The sequence below is a fragment of the Aedes aegypti genome, chromosome 3 (genome assembly GCF_002204515.2).
Source record: "Aedes aegypti strain LVP_AGWG chromosome 3, AaegL5.0 Primary Assembly, whole genome shotgun sequence".
NCBI classification, from domain to species: Eukaryota; Metazoa; Arthropoda; class Insecta; order Diptera; family Culicidae; genus Aedes; species Aedes aegypti.
In genome coordinates this window covers 235,123,494-235,146,683 of record NC_035109.1, presented here as the reverse complement: position 1 = coordinate 235,146,683, position 23,190 = coordinate 235,123,494, and the positions used below count along the sequence as shown (strand labels likewise).

Genomic DNA, 23,190 nt, shown 5'->3' with positions numbered 1-23,190 from the left:
TAATCAAATGTTCAATATGCTACTAAAATGATGGCTACAACCTATAGAAGCTTTTAATCAGTCAATTGTTAAACTTCTTATGTGTTGTAGAACAAAAGCTACTATATTTGCATTTTCGGAGGTTTATCCAGCTCTTATTCAAAACACAAAGTGGAAGTGGAATAACAGCTTTTTTATAAGCGGAAATTAATATTATTCAATTAATGATTCAACTAAAAATTTGTTCAGCAATGGTTGCTGCTATGCAGCTTGTATTAAACACGTAAGTATCTTAAAAGCTACCAATTGTTCCTTGGGTTATTTCCCGAACAGCACTTCCCGGCTGTGGAACTATGTAAATATTCTAAATATTGCAACATGACTTTTCCCCAGAGTATGATTCGTCCATCTTCAAACGCAAAAAACTGATCCAGGAACACCACCGATGGAATCTGTACGACTTCATGGATGATCCCCCATTTATCAAGCGCAACTTCCGGTAAGGATCTTCAACCTACAACGGGTTTCTTCGCACCGTTTAAAATGACTTTGCAAAACAGATGTACGTCTCCAAACATCTGCTGAGATGAGCATGTGGAAATTTATTTGCAGCAAGGGCGGAATAAAACCAATTTTCTATGAAAATGCGGGAAATTTGGACCAAGGATATGAAAATGAATGCGCTATATACAAAGTTTACATTATTAGAGTTTTCTGGCCTTTGTTTACCGTAAACAAAGAAAAATGGCTGATTTTATTCATAGCACATGATTTTAGAACTTTATACGTTAAATGTTTATTTCCCGAATAATCATTTACCAATATAAAACCTGTTTATACTAGCCAAGCTTAATAAGCTAATATGCATAGCAATGAGTGAATAGACCGAATATAGTTTTAGAATAGTATTTAAGCCATTTAGTATAACATTTTCTTAGCGTGTAATAGAGTTCAACGTAAGAAACTAAATTTTGACAATTTAATTGGAAATTACACTGAAATCTATAAAAACATCAGATAAGACGTTTTGATAAAAAATACCAAGGTAACCAGTAAGCACTGTTATAAGCGGTAAATGGGCTGTTCAACGGCATTTCAGTGCCAACTGGCAGCATATAACATTTTTAAATGCTTTTAGGCATTGTGATCCACAAGCCTTGAAATTAGCTGTATACGGGTATATAACGCTATATTACAGGGCTTGTAAACCCTGTGCCTATTAGCAGTACACAAGGGCTGTGAATGCTTATAAACGGCTTGGTGACATGACGTTTATGACAACAAAGCCGAAACAGATTTCAATCAAAACAAATTTAGATTCGATGATCAAATTTGGTTAAAATATATTCTGAACAGCAGAATGATTGCAGAAGAAGTCCACAAATTCATGAGTAGTGGAAACAATAAGGATTTAAATGTTTCAGATTTGCAGCATTTCTGATAAAGAACTTTCTCATTCCGAACCATAGCAAGAACAGCGAGAGGAAATAAAAAATGAATCATGAAAAAGTTTTTGGCGTTATTCCGCGAGATCACCTCATTGAAAAGAAGGATTAGTTGTTAAGGGATTTCACTTCCACCATTATATACTGCAATGTAGTCCGTGGCCTTTTTCATGAGTTTGATAGCATCCTTACCGGGGCTAACTGGATACCTGGGTAATCTCTTATGCTTTAAATACTATCCTGGGCGAACTAAACCATCAATGCATAGGAAAATCTAAGGAAAATCATGTAATAGGAGCCTCGGAAACATAAGTTCAAACCTGGATCACGTAACAAAAAAAAAACAACTCTGATTAGGGACATAAAAAGGTAGAAAAGGACAGAAAATAAACAAATATTTTTTTCCTTTTTCTTCGATCCATGTGCTATAAAATTTTGACACTCCTCACTTCAGAGACTTGGAACGAGTAGGCCGTTTATCAGCCGAATAATTCGCCAAAAGTGGCTCTATAGCAGCTCTTAATTGCGATATAATTCCAATAAGCTCTGATAGCCAAGCCTTTAAGTCGACTATAGTACCAACTTGGTGCCGTTTTATACGGCTTAGGGCTTTTTCATTTATTTCATAACGCCAAAAATGGCCATTTTTGACACCCACCCACCCCCTTGTAACGCTTTTTGTATGAAAATTTAACAAATTTTGTGTGAGCCGTAACATCATGAGGACACCCACCCACCCCCTAAAGCGTTATGAAATTTGTGAATAAGCCCTTAGTGGTTACTTGGGCTATTGTTTCGAGAATCCTTCCCTAGCTTTACCTATATATACTTGGGTAGTCTGATCTTAGCGTGATGGACAGCAGTATAATTTTAGTACACCCATCCGGATAGAAGCGGTTTCACTGTTGGAAATGACATTTTCGTGTTTGTTTTCAATTTGTGTTTACCGATTTTGTTTGTTTACCAACATTTTCCAAAACACGTGCGTCGCCGACATCCATCGTGTTGTACGTAAAATCTCGGAGTGTTCAATTTTTTGAATTGGTTTAGTGTAGGTCTATTATTGCTATTATTCATTGTCCATTGAAACAATGGAAGGTCCCGAAGGTAAAACAATAGATACGGTTGATAAAACAGAGAAGATAACTGCATGCGATGGAGTGGGCAATGCGTCTGAAACCTTGCATGTTGGAAAGGAAGCAGTATCAGATTCGATAGAACCATCTGAAAAAGATAAAACTACTATTCCAATTGTCGAAGCGCAGAATTCTGCTGTAGAATCTGAAAAGCCAACAACAGTCGAAGAATCCACAGTAGCAGAAATAGTGCCTAGTGGACAGGATAACTCGCCAACCGTTGCAACCGAAATCCGTAGCAACTTAGCCGAAATGAAGACTGTAGAAAACGTCGAGTCGTGCGAAGAAGCTTCTTCTCTTCAGGATGAGCCGGACACGGAAATGAATTCAGTAGAGGTCCTTTATTTGGTTATATAAATTGATGTTTTGAAATTAACTTGTGATTTATCCTTTTAGGAGCGTGGTGAACATCTAACCGATTCCAATCAAATTGATGACAATAATCCCTCAGTTGACGCCGAACAGATCGTATCCAGCGAAAATGCAGGATCAGTTGCTCAAATTATCAAGGACGAGCCAACAGATGCAGAGATGGAGTCAGCAGAGGTAATTATTTGTCAAATAACAATGGATCAATGCACGCGTTCACTCGTTGACGTTTGAGCGGTGCCGTGTTATTTACGTGACCATGGCAACGAGTGAATTCGGCACCGCTCAAACGTCAGATTAGTGAACTCGTGCAAAGGTCCATGCTTCTTTTACCGTTATTATCAACAAAAGGTAGCCATGAAAACTTTAAACGCCGGATGGTATATATTCCTGTTTTACACCACTGAGTTAGTGTGGTTAGTGGGAGATAAGGGTCTGATGCCAAGGGTAATGTCTGTGTACTCTGTACACCACTTGAGTAATTTAGCGAAAGAGGATCGATGAAGAGAAATCGATCATACGACTTACGCCCTTATTCTAGCACACGCTTTTCTTCGTTGTAGAAAAAACACCTCACTAACAGATTTTCGAAAAAAAAAAAATCGTTAGAAAATTTTTTGTGTTGCGCTCATTTGAAAACGTAAGAAGTCGGAACTCATTCTTGGTACTTTTGATTCACTTTGGAAGGGATTTTTTAAAAGCGGTGCCTATAGAGTAACTTGGCTATAATAAGCGTAGTAATTAAAAAATTCAAATATAATGCTCCTTTTTGCAAAGTTTTAGAAATTTCGGCTGAAAAAAAACATGCCAAAGGAATCTTGGAAGTGCTCAAGTAGTTCTTTAACCTTATCGGCAAAATCGTTGATTTTTAAATACATTAACGAAATATGTCATTATCGGAAACCGGTTTGGATGTTTTCAATTTCATACGTTCAATCGTCCAATCTCATGGAAACAACATAATACTGACCATATTCGAATATCCCATATTTATAAGAAATCCCATTGAATAAGGGACTGTTAGCGAAAATTGGCAGAATATGGCTGATAGCAGGTCTCTTTTCAGAGACTTTGTTACTATTTAACGCAAGACTTTTTATGGAAGGTCTCTAAAGTCTCTAATTTTACCAAAATAGTATTTAAAATCAAATATGTATTGCCTTACATAGTGCTACACACAAAATGTGAAGACAATTCTGACTGCAGTTTTGAAAGTACACACCTACACTCCCGTGCAAAAGTTTGGGTTCACCCCCTAAAATACATACAAAAGTGTTCTATCCATATCTCTGTGATTACATGTCCAATTGAAACTCTTTAAGCCGCATTCGAAAGGCAAAGAGTTATTCTTACTTCGTAGATGTTTTTCCAAAAACATTTTTTGAATTTTGTATACTAAATTTTTACTTAAAGTTGTTACATTTTTCAAAAAACACACTGAAAAATCATATCTAATTTCCTCAGCATTGGATCGACCAAAATTTTAAATTAAAGTGTCATTAGAATCGTAATCTTATATTCTTTAAAGAGACCCCACGAAATTTTGGCGGAAAAATCTGGAAAGTATTCAAAATCAATGAAACAGTCAGTCAAGTCATCGTGCAAAAGTTTGGGTTCACCCCTCAGTATGATGCAAATCGTGCAAAAGTTTGGGTTCACCTGAGCCGCACGCACATCATTTTTGTCAATATCTCTGCCATTTTTAAACCGATTTTAAAAATTTAAAGCTTTTTTGTGCACAAATAATGCGCGTACATGATTGGTTTGAGATTTCACAGATTTAAGTAAGTTCAGGTGAACCCAAACTTTTGCACGATACACCATACTGAGGGGTGAACCCAAACTTTTGCACGATGACTTGACTGACTGTTTCATTGATTTTGAATACTTTCCAGATTTTTCCGCCAAAATTTCGTGGGGTCTCTTCAAAGAATATAAGATTACGAATCTAATGACACTTTGATTTAAAATTTTGGTCGATCCAATGCTGAGGAAATTAGATATGATTTTTCAGTGTGTTTTTTGAAAAATGTCACAACTTTAAGTAAAAATTTAGTATACAAAGTTCAAAGAATGTTTTTGGAAAAACACATACGAAGTAAGAATAACCCTTTGCCTTTCGAATGCGGCTTAGAGAGTTTCAATTGGACGTGTAGTCACAGAGATATGGACTGAACACTTTTGCATGTATTTAAGGGGGTGAACCCAAACTTATGCACGGGAGTGTATATTAGCAAAACCCTATTTGGGTTTAGAAAGATTAGTTAGAAATTTGGTGATACGCCTTTTTAAATTTCCAAGCAAGATTTTTCTCTAGTATAGCCGTATCTCATAACCTGTTGGGGATTCCTCAATGCAATGTTTTATATTTTTTTGCAAAGCAAATTAGAAGACCAGTGTTTAGTAGACCACATTCACATGGTAGAACATGGTAGAATGCATTAATTGGCCGATTTTACTCAAATAATGTTCCTTATAATTCAACTGCTATAGCCCTAATTGGACTAGAGTATTCTTAATTTGGCCACTCTTAATGCAGGAGGGTTGTCTTAAATTTGTATTTGTATTAAAAATCTGATCAGAAATCAATATGTGTTTTAATATTCAGTTGGCTAGGTATCAGTTCGATTTCATTACATTAAGTAATGATTGAATATTTCTTTATCAAAAAGATTTGTTCATGTTGTATACCTCATAATTAAAAAAAAATCAAAATCAAGCTCTATCGATGCACAGAGTTGCCAAAAACTTCGGCATTTCCCCCCATCATTACTGATTCTTCAAAGGTTCATTTGAATAGCCACACCAGATAATACTGAAGCAATTATTCAATTCCTCCGATCCTTCCTTCACAAACTTTTTAAGGAATCAGGAAATTCCTTCAGGTAATATCCAGATATCCGATTGTTTATTTTTTTTTCAATTATCTTAGCAATTCAATCAGGTAATTTTCTGAGACTTCCTTAAAAGCTCAAGAGTTCTTTCAGAGATCCTTGATGAACAAACTTAAATATTTCAAAAGTTTCATCAAAAGTCATTTCGGATTTTTTTTTAGAAATACCTTGATGTTCAAAAAAATGACATTCCCTTGAGGACATTCTTGGAACAATGCTAAAAATCCGCGAAAGTCTTGGGAGATTTCTCAAAGATGACCTTGAGGATTTCCTGAAGGAATCCAAGGCAGAATCTCTGCAGTAATTCCTAAAGTTATCGCTAGAGAACCTTTTTTGACCGTTATGCATCTCTGGAGAAATTAATCGTTGAATTCTTAAAAAAATTCTAAACGGGAATGCTCGAATAAGTCTTAGGGAAAACGACGTTAGATTTATTAAATAAATTTCTAGGACAGACACTCAGATTGTTTTGAAACATTCCGAAAGAACCTTTGGAATTATTCTTAAATAAATCTATGAGGTAATTTATGTGGTTAACCAAAATTGCATATATCAATTATGTTTCGAACATATTGTTTTTTTTTAATGGAATTTGCGAGTAATAACTAACCTAAATCGGCTCCGTAATGCCTCATAGTGCTTGAGTTTATGTATAAATAGTTAATTATGGTAAATGTTTTTTTATGAGATTGGAAGTTTGAATGTAATTGAAAACACATAATACATTAACCGTCTAATAAAAAAAAAATGTTGATCTAAATATATTTTTTCCAGTACCGTAAAATGGGGTGTTGAGGACGCGTGGGGTTTTAAGGGATTGAACTTCTCCATCGAGTTTGACAAGTCACAAAAACGTCGAAAGTCGATATATCAGTCATCTGATATGCTTGAACTGTTCGCAGGATTGTGAGCTGCATGATGTAGTAGGTGATTAATATAAAGTATTGTGGATTCTAGATATTGAAAACGTTTCAATACATTTTTGTTCGAATTTCATGGCCTCAAAACATTTATCTAAAAAACTTAGAAACAATATTGAGAAAAATATGTGAGTAACTTAGAGGATAAGTGTATTTAATTGAGATCACACCAAAGGCAATTTTTTTTTAATTCGATCTAGATTTCGTTTTGTAATGATTTTTATGAAAAAAGTCACTTATTGAAAATAAGTGGGGTGTTTGGGGATCATCTATTCCACTTTTTCCTGGTTTCTAAACTTATCTGATTTAAGCCGTAATAAATTTCAATATACTTTTGGCTTGTTCCGTGAAGTCAAACTGTATTCTAAAGGTTATGGGGTCACAAAATATCATCAGAAAATACTAATCTCGAAATTCAGTAAAACTAGTAGAAAAATCTAGGTTAGAAAATATTAATGTGAATATTGGATTTTTTTAGAACTATTTTCTGAATTCAAATTCGTTCGATCACATTGATGATTTGGTTGGAAATAGGAATGATTCTTTTATTTCTAAATGGTTTTGAAGCCATTGATCCTTTTAAGCACTCTATAGGAAAACAATAATAATATTATGTCATTTTAGGCTTAGTGGCTATGTGTTCAGTGTTGTCGGGCATCTAGCGCATTGTGCTATAGTGTGCATTAGATTTCCACTTTTCGTTAGGATTTTTCAGACCATGCCACTGGGTGTTGCTGGGCATGCAAATACGTAGTTTAGTGTAGTACTTTATTTATAGGGCAAATTGGCCGTTTCCCCTATTAAAACTTAAAGCTTGTTGAAAATTTCCTTACACATTGCAGGTTCCTGCACAACAATAAAGATTTGTTAAATATATAAATTATGATTCTGTTGCATATAAGTATGAAAATCATTTCAAGAGAATTGAACAATGTACTGATGGCATACAAATAGGTTGATAAGTATGAAAGATTTATTTATTTTTGTATGGTATTCAGTTGGAGCTGCCTGACAGCTTAACTTGTCAAGGCTGAACCCTCGGTCTGGCTTTTGCCAAGTTTCCCCTCTACCAGGACCAATACTCAGACGGACTAGGCTATGGTGCCCACATGAACACTGTTTTTTATTAGTATTGTGACGTGGTGGTTTTTTTTAATACCCATATTCCCTTGCTTCTGAGAAAAGGAAACATTGTAAAAATCAGCAGCTCCATCAGAATTTTTGAAATAGTAGTGTAGTAGTGTTATAACTAATAGTGTTTAGTCGAAATGGTTTTGAATACTTTGTTATTTAGGTGCTATTTTGATTACTCCTGTCTTTTACGTAAGATTAGAATCTTAAATGTCAATTGTCGTCATGTCTTAACAAAATTGGCTGTTTAGTAGTAGTTCTAGTTAATTTCGTTTTTTGTTTTTGAAAGTATTTATTGGTCATTACGTTCAAATATCCTTAAAGAAAAAGGTCACTTTCCTTGTCTGTTCAACAATTTCTCGAAACTAGCATGTGTTCCCTAATGATCGATCTCAGCGTCTTACTTTCAATAGTCAGTGAATATTCAAGAGTAAAGTTACCTTAGGCTTCTATTACAGTCTCCTACAAGATTCACTTTTCGGTGGCAAATGCAATGCTTCACAACACCTAATTTCTACTTGTAAATTTTGCGAAAATTAAGCTGCAGATTGTTTTTAAGTACGATCAAACAGGGGGGTTCTTTCTTTTCTACACTGGTGGAATTACAACCTTCACGTTTCAAGTCACAAAATCAACTAACTCTTGTTTATTCCTTCTCCAGGAAGGTAACCGATCAAATACAGATTTGTTGCCCGAAGGCAAACGATGTTTGACAGATACACGAATGAAGATGTTCGAATGCGCAGGGTGCGCTAGGGACATGACAGTCCTTCCCCATTTAGCATGAAAATTAATTCAGAATAGACCTTTGCCAATATTTTATGAATTCACTTTTAAAAGAACTTAACATCTATAATCGAATAGTAAATCTGAGATCATTCAAAAATAATTCGAAAGAGCTATTAGCAGAAACTTAATCATATCTATAGTCTTCACATCGGTTCAATTTTTTCTTGCGTTTGGATCTTCTTGGTTCATGTTGATCCGTGTCAGAGATCTGGTGTTTCCGCTTTCGGCTTCGGACACTCCCCTTTGAGAGCTCCTCTATTTCGTTTTCGCAACCTTCATTTCTCTGATTCGTATCCTCCAGCGTATTGTTCCTGGTTTCGCATTGGTCGCTTTTGGTGATGATGATATTTGGCCTTTGCCCGAGTGCCTCGTCCTCACGAACTCTTATCTGGTTTCGATGTGCCATTGCCTCTACGTTTCCAATACGTATCTGGAAGGTGTTGTGAGAATACTTTTTAATGAAAGTTGCTTTTAACCATCTCGCATGATGGTAAGGATTGTGATTTTTGTACCACAATGCATCGCCGACCATCAGTTCATCAACTGCGTTATTTGCATGTTTCGGGATTCTCCCGGCCAAAGATTTAGTGATGATTTCATCAGCTGGTTGTGGTACTGCTAAATGTTGTTTATACTCTTTCTTTGGATTAATAAGATCCAAAATTGTCTTTGGTTTGTAAGAAAATATTCTTTCAGCCGGAAAATGTCCGTCGCTCGTTCTGTTATTGTTTCTATAATTGAACAAGAAAAGACTAATCTGGTCTTCCAGATCCAACTCCATGATCTCTGGTTCCATTAAGAATTTCTTCAATACTTCTTTCACTGTTCTAACCAGTCTCTCTGCCTGTCCATTACTAGAAGGATTATAAGGTGGACTTTTCATCACCTCAATACCTTGCCTTCTAAGAAACGAGATAAAATCATGGGAGTTAAAAGGAGGACCGTTGTCCGAAACTAAAACATCTGGTAGACTGAAACGAGCAAAAAACGCTACTAACTTTTTTATTACTTTTACTATTGGGGATGCCCATTCACTTGTTTCAATAGGAGTAATAACTTTTTCTTTTTCCAATTTGTCCAAATACTCCACAACTTTCTCTTTCAGCCTATAGGGAACATCATAAGCCTTTTTAAAAATAGGATCCTCATTTTTCATCACTAATTGCGCCTTGAATCCTTCTATTGGGGTCGAAAAAACCTTTTTGAACACTTCGCTACATCTTTCTTTTATCTTATCAATAGCAGTTTCATTAGACTCAGTTGTCATATTGTTAATTACCATAGAATTTGAGAAAAATCGTCTCCAGTCGGGATAGAATACATCAAGCCAAGTTCGCCCAAGTAAAGGGAAAAAATCATTGTCACAATCCAGCACAAGTAACTGTAACAATGCTTCCTTTTTGTTAAATTTCACTAAGACCTTTGCCTCACCCTCAATTTTGAGTTTTGATCCATTGACCACTATCAATTTTTTAGCATATTTACTCAAAGGATTGGAAAAAATTGAAAAATATCGATTTTTACTTATAACGGAAACAGAAGCGCCACAATCTATTTCCATTTCCAAAAGATTTCCTTCAATATCAACCCGGACTAGACATGGATCACTTATCTTATTAATGGACGAGACCAACATGCATTCTAAATCACCTGAATCACTCTCTTCTCCATCCGAATCGTTCGTTTGCATCCTTTCCATTAGTTCGGCTATATGGCGGTCCGCAGAGGGCCCTGGCCTGTAAGAATCCACCAGGTTAACGGCATCCCTATGAAGGTTCTTGAGTTTGAAGCATTTTTTCTTGATATGACCCTTCATCCCACAAAAATTGCAAATCATTTGCGAATAATCTGGTTTAGGCCTTGTAATGCCTCTTCCATCCTGCCTGAAATTCATTGCGTTGGATCCATACTGACGCTGTCCTCTCCCTTGCTGTCCAATATCATATGGCCTCGCGCCCAGACGACTTTTCACCGGACCTCTGCTGCTTTCAGCTCCTCTATTGAATTCTTCTTCCTGGTATTTCCGCGCTAAATCCAGCGTCTGTCTCAGCTTTCCGTAATGTTTTCCATACTGCATGCCTGGGTTGTGCTGGATTGCTCCTATATGCCCTGGTCCTGCGTTTAGTGGCTCTACTGCCGTACCCGCATTTGCCCTTGCAACCTCCCACGTAACTATGATTTTTTCAGCATTTGCTAGAGTAAGTTTCTCTTCGCCAAGTAAGCGCTGACGTAAATGTTTATCTCTTATCCCCGCTATTAAGCGGTCCAAAATAGCAGTTTCTTTAAAATTTGAAAATCCACAGAATTCCGCTTGTAATTTTAAAGCCAAAACAAAATCTTCAGTTGTCTCATCAGGGTTTTGCACTCTTGTACTAAATTTATAACGTTGGACTAGATCTGGCTCAGTTTTATCCAAACGATTTTTCAGCTTTGATATCAATTCATCGAAGCCTGCCTCCTCAAAGTTACCAGTTGGGTACAGTAGTTTGATCTCCTCAAACATTACTGGTCCACTGAGTGTTACAAAATAGGCCATTCTGTCTTCGTCAATTATTTTATTGACTTTGAAGAAGAACTTCAATCTAGCAAACCAATCGTTGAAGCTAACACCTCTTCGATATGGTTCAATAGTGCAAGCAACACTTGAACTCATGGTTATCAGCTTTCAAAAACATATAAGGTTTCAAGTGGAATTTGTTTAAAATTTATCTAATTTCGAAATCAAATGATATATAAAATCAAAGAATAAAATGCCAGCATTCAAATAAAAAATCAAAGGAAATAAAGCAATAAAAAAATCACATTCAGTGGGGTAAACGACTAAAATACCGGCTATTCTTGTTGTATATACTAATAAGAGAAAGAAAAAATCCGACTCACCGATCACGTCCTTTGACCTTCGCCAACAATCGACCGTTGTCGAACGGATACCTTCCGACAAAAAGGATGTCCCGGAGAAAATGCGGTCCGGACAAATTGGCGAACTGCTTCCTTGATGCGGGAAAACGATCCGATACAGGTTGCCGTGTTTTAATGCACCGATTAAGTACTCCAGCTACACTGGCAGTAACGTGTACTGTGTGGTATAATCACTATTATATTGCTCAACAAACGCCAATCTGTTAAAACAATAAGAATAACTCTCTTATTATATGGAAACAATAGAAATGTGCTTTATCCTGAAAATTTATTCAAAAGAATTGGTCCACCCTATTGATCGATCATCAAACGAAAAGGCCTTTTCAATATCTTACCATGGTCATACGCATACAATACTCAATTAACATACTTTGTTGTACAAAATGGAGAAGAATTACGCCGCTGAAATGCTAGACAGCGTCTTTTATTTTACTTCCCGAAGGAATTATACTTACGGGAATTTTATTCCACTACCAATCAAACCTTGGGGATTCCTGGCGGATTACGACCTCACACCTTCCAACTTGTTTGCCAGCACTCTTGTCCGGAACGATTGCTCCTCTCGTTGTCGTGCGTGTGCGTCTCGTTCAAACAAGTGCCGGATGGACGGGAATCACTGCCGTTATAATCCGCTGCTGTGCCGAGAATTCTTCCAGAAAAATCTGTTCCACTGTCACGCGAATCAACTTTTTCCCTCGTACGCCACTTTTAAGTACGATCAAACAGGGGGGTTCTTTCTTTTCTACACTGGTGGAATTACAACCTTCACGTTTCAAGTCACAAAATCAACTAACTCTTGTTTATTCCTTCTCCAGGAAGGTAACCGATCAAATACAGATTTGTTGCCCGAAGGCAAACGATGTTTGACAGATACACGAATGAAGATGTTCGAATGCGCAGGGTGCGCTAGGGACATGACAATTGTTTATACCATTGTTACAAAAGAGGTATTCCTTGTTATGGTAGTGTGAAAACCATATTAAAATAAGATTGTCGCCACTTATTTCTACTCAGTGAATCTACTAGTCATTTTCCTCAGAGTTATACACTGAACCAAGGAATCATGTCCGATTTATCTGAAAACACATATGGTTTTTTTCCATGTAGTTTTTCACATGACGTTCATTAATATATCACATAAAAAGTGTCGAGATGGTTTTGATTGGATTTATCTGATGGAACACATACCTTTGATGTGATAAATATATACGAATTATGGGATTCTGTCAATGAATTTCATGTAAAATTCAGATGATAATAATTGATTTGGTTAATAATTTCCATGTGATATTATAATACATTTGAAATGAACTTTTTTTGTGCCACAAAATTTAACAAACAAAATGTTTGAATTTCGAAACAATTTATTGATAATTTATCCGCTTTTGCTCCTAAACTCTCATTACATTGTTTTCATTGAAATCAGGGTTCAATCAGAAAATAATGTTCTACATTAGGAACGTATTCGGTGGACTACCAAATTTATCACCAGTGTTGTGTTTCCTGATTGTTGATTTGCTGCACCAGTAACTTAAGCGATGAAGTTCTCAGAACTGCGGCTTTTCTGTAATTTTTAAATACAAAATATTAATTTTACTCCAATCAGTTTTTTTTTGTAAGCAATTAACTTACATTTTGACATCCAAAATTTCAATCCACGTCGCTTTAACAAGATGAACCCGAAATTTTCAATAAAATTCTGAAATGCATTCTAAAAGATAATTGTGCTTAGTTATTTGGCATTATACGAAATTTACACTAAAAAGCTTACCATGAAATCTCCGAGAATCCCAAATCTGCGAAGAGTGGATCAAAACGATGCGCCATCTTGAAACTCTGCTATAAGTTTTCACATGTGCACATCACATAGACTTTATCGGGTAACATCCATAACACTTGGTCATGTATAATATACCGGTATAACAGATAGATATTATTAGTTATCATATTGATTTTTACGTGTTTTGTACATAAAATTTAATGGATACATATAAGATGAATGTGAATTCGATAATCGTAGAAGTATGTGACGTTTTTAATACTATCTATGATATTTCTTCGTTCAGTGTATTCCCTACGTCGTATATGATAACGAAGTATCTAGCTAGCTAATAGTAAGAGTGGCTACGGATCATTCTGGTTAGCAAAAGGCAAACTGAACGTCACCAATAGTATTAATGTCCACTTCGAATAGATTAATTATTTGAAATGGGCATCAATTCTATCAATGACGCAGAATGTCCGTTGGATCACATCCGAGATATTATTGCGTCTATGCCATATAAATTATGACGCGGCTTTAAGCAAAAAATGCCAAAATGTGATACCGTAAAGTGCCGTAATTCAGCGCAGTTAACGAATAAAACATTTCAAATGCTTTATTAAAAATTAGTATTGTATCAACAAAAAAGCTTTATGGGTGGATCGCTAGGAAATCTGTTTTATGGCAAAAATATAAACTAAACTGTATTCACACGTTACAATTGTGATTTTTTTGAAATAATTCACTCGTTGAAATTGCTTAATTCCGCGCATTTTTTTTACCGCTTTTCCATATTCCGCGCAGAAGAATGCCTAATTCCGCGCACTTGCAAAACAATCAAATTAACATTAATTTTGTATAAGGCAGCATCCATTCATAACGTAACCTCCACAACACTTTTTGTATGAAAAAAAAAGTAAAGTTTTGTATGAGCCGTAACGTAGACTTTTTTATAATTTTTTGTCTATCACATGAAATAAGGATTAACATTTGTTATAGTCTTTTCCTGAGACGAGACTCGCGAAGACGGTCTTCTTATTCTGTCATTGCTGAGTTTTTTACTTTTTCCTCTGTGTTTGTATCAATGCGCAAACCCTCACATGAACATCCCAGCAAATATGCAATTGCGATTGCATCACACCGAAACATAAAAAGCCTTTGAAGTGAAATTTTATGCCAGAAAAAGTTGCAGACATTTGAAATAACTATAGTCTTGTGTTTAGATTTATCAGCAGCTTTGGAAAAACTGCTCCGAACACTGAGGTTTTTATAACAGTTTATTTTGAATGCAATACTTTTCAATTTTTCAGCATTTGGACGTTTCGCGACTGCGGAGACGTTGATATTTGTTTCCTTTTCCTTGTCAGCTTTGAAGTTGCATGTTATTCCAGAAGAAATTTCAAAAAAAAAAAATGCAGTTTGGCGAAATCGCCCCGACTACCTCTACACACTTAAATTATTTTACCGTAATCCGTGAATTTCACCGTAATCTCAACAGCTGATCAGTTCGGTAAAATAAAACACCGTAATTCCGTCGAAATTCAACGGATTGCGGTGAAATTTTACCGAAAACTGTAAAAATTTACCGTACTCCGTTAATTTATTTCACCAAAATTTTCAGCTATTGGGATTACGTTGAATTTCACGGTTCCTGTAAAATAATTTAAGTCTGTATATTCGTATTCTGCACTGTTCATACAATAACAAATGTTTATGGACCTTGGTTTTGGACAAACTTTTCCTCCCACCATGAATGACCACGTGGTTTCTGAACGGCCGCTAGTTTCCCTGTAAGTGGGCTTTCCCGATATTCCGGTTGTTTGCGAAACGTATTTATGCATGAAAATACTTCCTCAGATAAATATTCAGCTGTGAAGACCAATATAGCATGTTTTACTTGTTTGTTGTTCTGTAAATAGCAGTGCGCGGAATTAGGGACTTATGAAAAATGACGTGCCCTAATGCCGCGCAATAATTTTTGGGATAAATCTCAATAATCATGCTAATATTTGATAAGATTTCATAGAAGCATCATGAAACACATCTGTAGCAAGTAGTTTCATAGAATATTGCATAAATAACAAAACATTTTCAATAAAGAAATCACGTTTGTTTGTGTCCTACAGTCTTAGCACGGACGCTAAGGAAATTGAAAAAATGGCGTCTACTCAGACGGGCCTCCACTGATTATTTTTTACGCCGCGAAAAATTGCTCTATTTGCTTTTATTTGTGATTCAAACTTATTCTAAATCAAAGTAGCATCAAATGGCGTTAAACGTTGCTTCAGTATTGATGTGTATTTCCATATGTACAGTGAGAGGCAAAATAAAGTGCCCACCTTACCAGTTTTCGAATTTCTCTCATTGATTTGGTTCAAATTAAAGTTAACACACCTAAATCTTTTGTGATATTTTATTTTTGATGTTCTTTTAAAGTTGCACTTACGAAATTTTGATTAAAAAAAGAATTTTACTTAAAGAAAAAGAAAATCAATTTGTATTGAAAAAAAAGTAGTGACAAAAATAAGTGCCCACTTCCTTCTTGGCCCCAGAAAAGATGATTTAAGAAAAATAAAAAGCAATTTAATAGTTAATGTGTCCTCCTTTGGCCTTAAGGACTTGCTGGAGGCTCTTCGGCATGCTTTTCACCAGGTTTTGTAGGTGTTGTGGATCTAGTTCTTCCCAGGCGCGCTCCAAGGCTTCAAAATAATTATTTTTGTTGGTAACACCAGTTTTTTCAACCCTAGCATCGAGAATCGCCCACAAATTCTCGATGGGGTTGAGGTCTGGGCTTTGTGGAGGCCATTCCAGCGGTTTAATCCGACAAGACCGGAAGAAAGACTTGGTCTTCTTTCCAGTATGCTTCGGGTCGTTGTTCTAGAGAAATATGAATTTCTCTTCAAGGCCCGTCTGGATCAGCGAAACCTCCAGATTTTCCAGCAAGATGTTAATGTAGGAATCTGCCGTCATTATTCCGTCGATTTTCACGACGCTTCCTACTCCACTCCATGAAAAACACCCCCAGACCATCACATTTCATCACATCACACTTCCATGCGTCACCGTTCCTTGGATGTGGCGCTCCTGAAGCTCGAGCTGTCTAACCGAGAGCGGCGGGCTCGTGTGTGATGCAGAGCACCACATCCAAGGAACGGTGAAGCATGGAGGAGGAAATGTGATGGTCTGGGGGTGTTTTTCATGGAGTGGAGTAGAAAACCTCGTGAAAATCGACGGAATAATGATGGCAGATTCCTACATTAACATCTTGCTGGAAAATCTGGAGGTTTCGCTGATCCAGACGGGCCTTGAAGAGAAATTCATATTTCTCTAGAACAACGACCCGAAGCATACTGGAAAGAAGACCAAGTCTTTTTTCCGGTCTTGTCGGATTAAACCGCTGGAATGGCCTCCACAAAGCCCAGACCTCAACCCCATCGAGAATTTGTGGGCGATTCTCGATGCCAGGGTTGAAAAAACTGGTGTTACCAACAAAAATAATTATTTTGAAGCCTTGGAGCGCGCCTGGGAAGAACTAGATCCACAACACCTACAAAACCTGGTGAAAAGCATGCCGAAGAGCCTCCAGCAAGTCCTTAAGGCCAAAGGAGGACACATTAACTATTAAATTGCTTTTTATTTTTCTTAAATCATCTTTTCTGGGGCCAAGAAGGAAGTGGGCACTTATTTTTGTCACTACTTTTTTTTCAATACAAATTGATTTTCTTTTTCTTTAAGTAAAATTCTTTTTTTTATCAAAATTTCGTAAGTGCAACTTTAAAAGAACATCAAAAATAAAATATCACAAAAGATTTAGGTGTGTTAACTTTAATTTGAACCAAATCAATGAGAGAAATTCGAAAACTGGTAAGGTGGGCACTTTATTTTGCCTCTCACTGTAAATAATTTTGTATGAAATGCGCGGAATTAGGCAATGCGCTGAATTAGGGCACTTTACGGTACCACCACTACAGGTTACGCCTTTGGTTTCCATCATATGGGCTACTGGGGTGATTTGACTTTGACATTTGTTGCCTGCCAATTTTATAGTTTAGTCTTAGTAGGCAATGATTTAAGATTGTTGATTGAAATGTCAATAATTTTCACAGGATTTGTTTTGCAGCTACGGTTTTTTAATACTAATACTAAGACAGATAAGCATCTCAATTTTCACATAACTACATTCTTTTTTATTTTAGGTATGAGTGAACTAAAATGGAAAGTGTTTATGAGCCATTCAAAGAGTGATGAAATTTTTTAAAGAATAGCATTTTGTGGGTGGAATATTCTGACAAACACAGCCAGCAAACAAAGCGTACCCCTGGCGGGCTCGCCCATTAGATTTATGATACCTTCCGTAAAACTTTCATGCTGAAAAGAGAACTAAAACCAAAATATTGATCTTAATGATGGTCTGTGTCGTTCAAAAACAGTAAAATGGGGCTCTGCACAAAAATCCATCCATCTCTTTCACTCTCCCATGAAATTTGTAAACAACAAGGCCAGTAAACGTCAAAATCCCATAGTGATTTCTGCGCTCGTGTACATACACGTTACATGTCACTAACACTACTTAAAGGGTGCTGGTTGAAAATATAAACAAAGATCAGCTGTTCCCAGCAAAATCAAACGGCAGTATTTTCAACCAGCAAATTTGCGCATGTGTTCGTGACACCGCTCGGCGAGAGCTCAATACAAAATCAAAACAGTGCAGAGGCCTATACATGCTCTTTTATGACTTAAAACATTACCAATTAAAGGGCTGGCTAAGGAATTAGCTTATTTTAATCACAGGTCCAGAATTTGTGAAGGATAGTCCAAGTGTTGGGTGTAGAAAAAAGAACACATTATGGTAATGGGTAAAATTATTGCTTTATTTCCTCCAGAGTTCACACCAGTAATTGTGTAATAAAAGGGTCTGGAACCGCTGCAGTCACAATTTGAGCTGTTTATCGATTGAATTTATCCCCTAAACTCTTCAAATGCACTAATTCGTTCAAATGTCTGTTTTACAGAGAAATCAAAAACAAAATTATTCTATTACTTCGGTTTCGTCGTTTTGTTTGTTCAGTTGATGACTAATCACAAACCTAAAATAATGAAAAACATTAGTATTTAACAGTAAAGCCTGATTTGCTGCTGAACAGGAATCGTTAAAGAAATTTCTCGCCGATTCCTTGCAGAAATTTTCTACAGCGACTCCCATTTGAACTGACAGTTCTTTTCAACTGCGTACTGCGATCAGAAAAAAAGCTCATTCTTGATCGATTCCTTGCAGAAATTTCCCATGCATCAAGATAGGCCGATAAATTACTTGTCAGCAGCGAATCAGGCTTAAATCAGTAAAATAGTCTTAAATTTCCATTTTCTGCAACAGAAATATTGTTTGGCGTTTCAAACAAACAACATTGGAAAATTTTCAACATCGCGAGGTTTGCTTTGATTATACCATAAAAATATTATAGTGTACGCAAGAGAAGTCAAAAAGGGGTTATTCAAAGTTTATAGCAAGCTAGCGTAAAAAGCTGGATAAAACGTTTGACTTTTACTGTGCGCCCTGTTTTCAAATTGCCCGTGAGAGAGAGCGAGACAGCACCACCCCACGGCGCACAGTAGAAGTTATGAGAACAAAAGAATTTATGGCACGTACTGAGGCTCATAATAAAAGTTTGAGGCTTAACATTACTTTTTAAATATTTTTCTGAAACATATTCTATTTTTAAAAGGGCGTAACACAAAATTTCGTTTGATTTTTTTCGAAAATCTGCCAAGAGATGTATGATAGGTACTAAAACGACTAAAACACATTTTATAATAATGGTAAATGAAGCACCGTGAAACATGTTAATTTTACAGAAAAATATTTAAAAAATATATGTTTTTAGGACTTTACAAGGAAACAATCAGATTTCCCCACGGTTCCGAGGATCAACATAAAACAAGAAGTGCCAACTTCCATCCACGAACAAGTCGCTGCCGAAAGGGCACTGGAGTCGAAGGCTGTGCTGCAGATTAATAGTAGTTCATTGTCTCTACTGAGTCAGTACATCAGTTCGGATTCGGAATCGAACATTACCGATTCAGATGAAGAAGAAACAAGAAATGGCACTAACGCTGGCAACAAACGGAAGGTATCATCGAGTTCTTCGGAAGACGAAGTTGAAATTATTCCCAACACTGAGAGCTACCGCACACATGATGTTCCCATCATTGTGAGCGACGCAGAAACGACAGCCACCGGAATGGATGAGTAAGTTTGTGATTTGTTGATTTATTATCAGTACACTGTACATTAGGGTGTCCTAATGTAAACCTTAAATTTTATCATGAATATTCATTTTCCTGGTCCAATTTCTTGTGCGGATTCAAACAGCTGTTTTGAAACAATTGGGTATGAAAAATATCCTGTCGAAACTTTATCACATGATAGAACAGTAATCTCCGAATCAGATCTTGCAGATGTAATATTTAGAAATGCAAGAGTTAAATACGCTATAAGATCCTTTCGGCCTTAAAAATCTGCAGGAGTGGACGGAATATTCCCAGCACTGATTCAAAACAAAGTAGCAGTGCTGATTCCGTCTTTTTTGAGATTGTTTGAGATGTTTGAACTTAAGATATTAAACTATATTAACTATTCCATCTATTTGGAGAGCATTGAAGGTTACTTTGTATCTTTGTATGTTGTTAACAGCTGTAACTACCGTTTGAAGGTCGAGCCCCCTAGGTTTTAGACAACGTGAAATTTTGGGACATGCTATTGTACATATGTTAACTTATACGTATTTAAGTATTAGTTCGCTACTTACCAAGGGCAAAAATCCTAATAAAAATAAATTGATTTTTCACAGGTCGTCAGAGGATGAACTGTCTGCTGATGAAGAAGAAGTTGCTCAACAAAAACGTCCGCCAATTAAAAGCAAAGGAGAAGTCCTTATAAACGAATTGCCCCCAATTGAGGATCTGCAAATCTCGGTACCAGAGAGGGAATGCAAACCGATAGGTCACGTCGAATCTATCGTAGCCCAGATCGTCATTGTGCAGTCCTACGCTGGAGTAGAGCTGTTGGACCTTGAAACGGTCCTCTTCCTGGAGAAAGGCAAACGAGCATTGGGAAAGATTTTCGACGTTATCGGTCAAGTTACGGCTCCCATGTACTGCGTCTTGTTCAACAATCGGAACGATGTCATCCGCAAGGGAATATCCGTTGGGATGCCGGTATACTGTGCTCCACAAACTGAGCACACATCGTTTATCATATTATCCGATCTGATGAAACACAGGGGATCGGATGCCAGCTGGCTGGACGATAACGAAGCCCCGGATCACGTGCTGGACTATTCCGATGACGAACAGGAGCGAAGGGCACGACGGCGACGAGGCAGTTGTTCTTCGAGTGGACGAGTCTCTCCCGAAATGCAGTATCAGCCTTACCAACTTCCTACGCATCACCACAGGCGAGGACATGGTCGACGGGGTGGGGGTGGTGCCTATCGTAGTCGAGGAAGGGGTCATAGCTGGCACAACAATATTCCACACCAGCCGGCAGCGCAGCCACAAAGGGTGCTGAATCCGTTTGCGTTTGTTGCAGGGGTGCCTCCACCGCCACCGCCTCCGCCTCCGGCACCACCAGGAAGTGGTAATTGAATGCATTTCATCAATCCTGAAGAGAACTTACGAGAATGAAGTGTTTTAGTGTTATGTTTCTATTTCTAGGATTTGTTTTATGAATTTTATGGAATCGAATAAACAAAGTGGTTTATGAATTCTTGAACTAAAAACGGGTTTCAGTTGATAGTAGTAGGGGAGCATAATGGTATCTTTCTTAGCATTGTGATATAATCCGCAGCAGTTACAAAAGCAATATCATGCCGATACGGATCAGGATCTTTTCAGACTGGAAATTATCTCGACGTAGAATACATGGCCTTCGGTATCAGGTATCCAGAGCTGGTAGGGTAAAAGCACTATATTTCGACTCATGAAACCAGAAATTGTGATGAAAACTACTATATAAAATCTACAAAAATACCTTAAATAATATTCGAATTTGACAACATATTGTTTGTTCATGTACCTATAGCTTCTTTCGGGTGATATTTCATTATATTATTTGTATTTTTCGGGATAAATGGCTTTGTCTTCTTCTTCTTGGTATTGACGTCCTCACTGGGACAGAGCCTGCTTCTCAGCTTAGTGTTCTTATGAGCACTTCCACAGTTATTAACTGAGAGCTTTCTTTGCCAAAGTTGCCATTTTTGCATTCGTATATCGTGTGGCAGGTACGATGATACTCTGTGTCCAGGGAAGTCAAGGAAATTTCCATTACGAAAAGATCCTGGACCGACTGGGAATCGAACCCAGACACCTTCAGCATGGCTTTGCTTTGTAGCCGCGGACTCTAACCACTCGGCTATGGAAGGCTTTAGTGTTATATTTCGACCCAGTGTTTCATTTCTCGACCCAAACTTGTGCTAATTTTCGACCTACAGCAATATATTCGTTGTATTGTATGAGGAAAACACTAATTTATGGTATTTATATGAAGTTTGTGCTTGTCTCACTAAAGGGAACGGAAATCATTTTTTCTATTTGAGTGTATTTTATTGTGAAAAGTGAACGTGGGAAAATCAAGGCATTTTTGGCCAAGAAGAGCAGACGTGGACACTAGTTGATTTTTGTATGAATAAACCAATTTTTCGTGAGAAAAAAAAACAAGCACAGAACACCATTTTATTTAGAGCATATATTTCATTTGATTATTCTGTACCGTAAAGCGGGGAAACTTTGATAATGCGGATAACTTTGATAATGCGAGATCCACGACATACTTAACGAAATAACAAAGTTTCTGTTAATCAGTTAAGCAAAACGAATGCAAAAGTAAAGAGTATTAGTATGACACTTCATGTCAAAGCTATTTTCGTTGGAATCAAGTACATTTGAGGATTTATATGCACATATTACAAATTTATAAGATTTTAGCATTTTTGATACGCTTACAAACAATCTGTTCTTCGATCACTAGTTGATGGAGTCATAATGAGTTCGTCGGTTATCCTCGACAGCCTAGTTATAATCTGAGAGAGACTCGCGAAGAGGAAAAATATCAACGTCATATGCAGCCCAGATTCCCCTCTCACGAAACGTCAAATGCAGCCCACCGTTTTTATGGCTGAAAAAGTGAAAAGTATTGTGTTCAAAGTAAATTGTTATTAAAATCCTCAGTCAGCGGAGCAGTTTTTTTCCAAAGTTGCTGATAAATCTAAGCAGAAGATTAATTATTTCTAATGTCTGCTACGTTTGCTGGCATGAAATTACACTCAAACGGCTATTTATGATTCGATGTGATGCAAACTCAATCATTTTTTGCTGAGAGGTTCATGTGAAGGTTTGAACGGCTTGCGTATAATTGTTATAAACACAAAGTGGAATAAGAAAAAACTCAGCAATCACAAAAAAAGAAGACCGTCTTCGCGAGTCTCGTCTCAGGTTATAATAGAATTTGAATATGGTCTCAAATCTCTTAGCGAAAGCCTTTTTTAGAAACTGGAACCATTTTTGAAATCTAAGTCAGAAATTTCCATTTAGCGTTAAACGCCTAGAGATATGCAACGCCCTATAAATGTTCCGTAATTGATTCAATTTTGTTCGATTTATACTCCATTATCAAAATTACCCCAAAACAGAAAATCGACTTTTGATTATATGAAAAATTATATATCCATTCAACATAAATCTTTTGGCAATCTGTGAACTGCAATCGATAGCTAGGAAGCCAGTACTTGTTTTAAAAACATAAATTATAATTATATGAGCAAGCATGCGTCAAGTTTTCATCGAAAAAAC

General features: G+C 36.8%; 1 protein-coding gene across 1 annotated transcript; it reads left to right on the top strand.

The window, feature by feature from the left end:
• The first annotated feature begins 2,374 nt into the window (after positions 1-2,374).
• Positions 2,375-21,122, top strand: LOC5576219 (H/ACA ribonucleoprotein complex non-core subunit NAF1). The gene is made up of 4 exons (XM_001655946.2): positions 2,375-2,896; positions 2,957-3,106; positions 19,227-19,591; positions 20,193-21,122. Exons 1-4 carry the CDS (start codon positions 2,516-2,518, stop codon positions 20,986-20,988), a joined length of 1,692 nt encoding a protein of 563 aa, XP_001655996.2. The 5' UTR covers positions 2,375-2,515; the 3' UTR covers positions 20,989-21,122.
• The last annotated feature ends 2,068 nt before the right edge of the window (positions 21,123-23,190 follow it).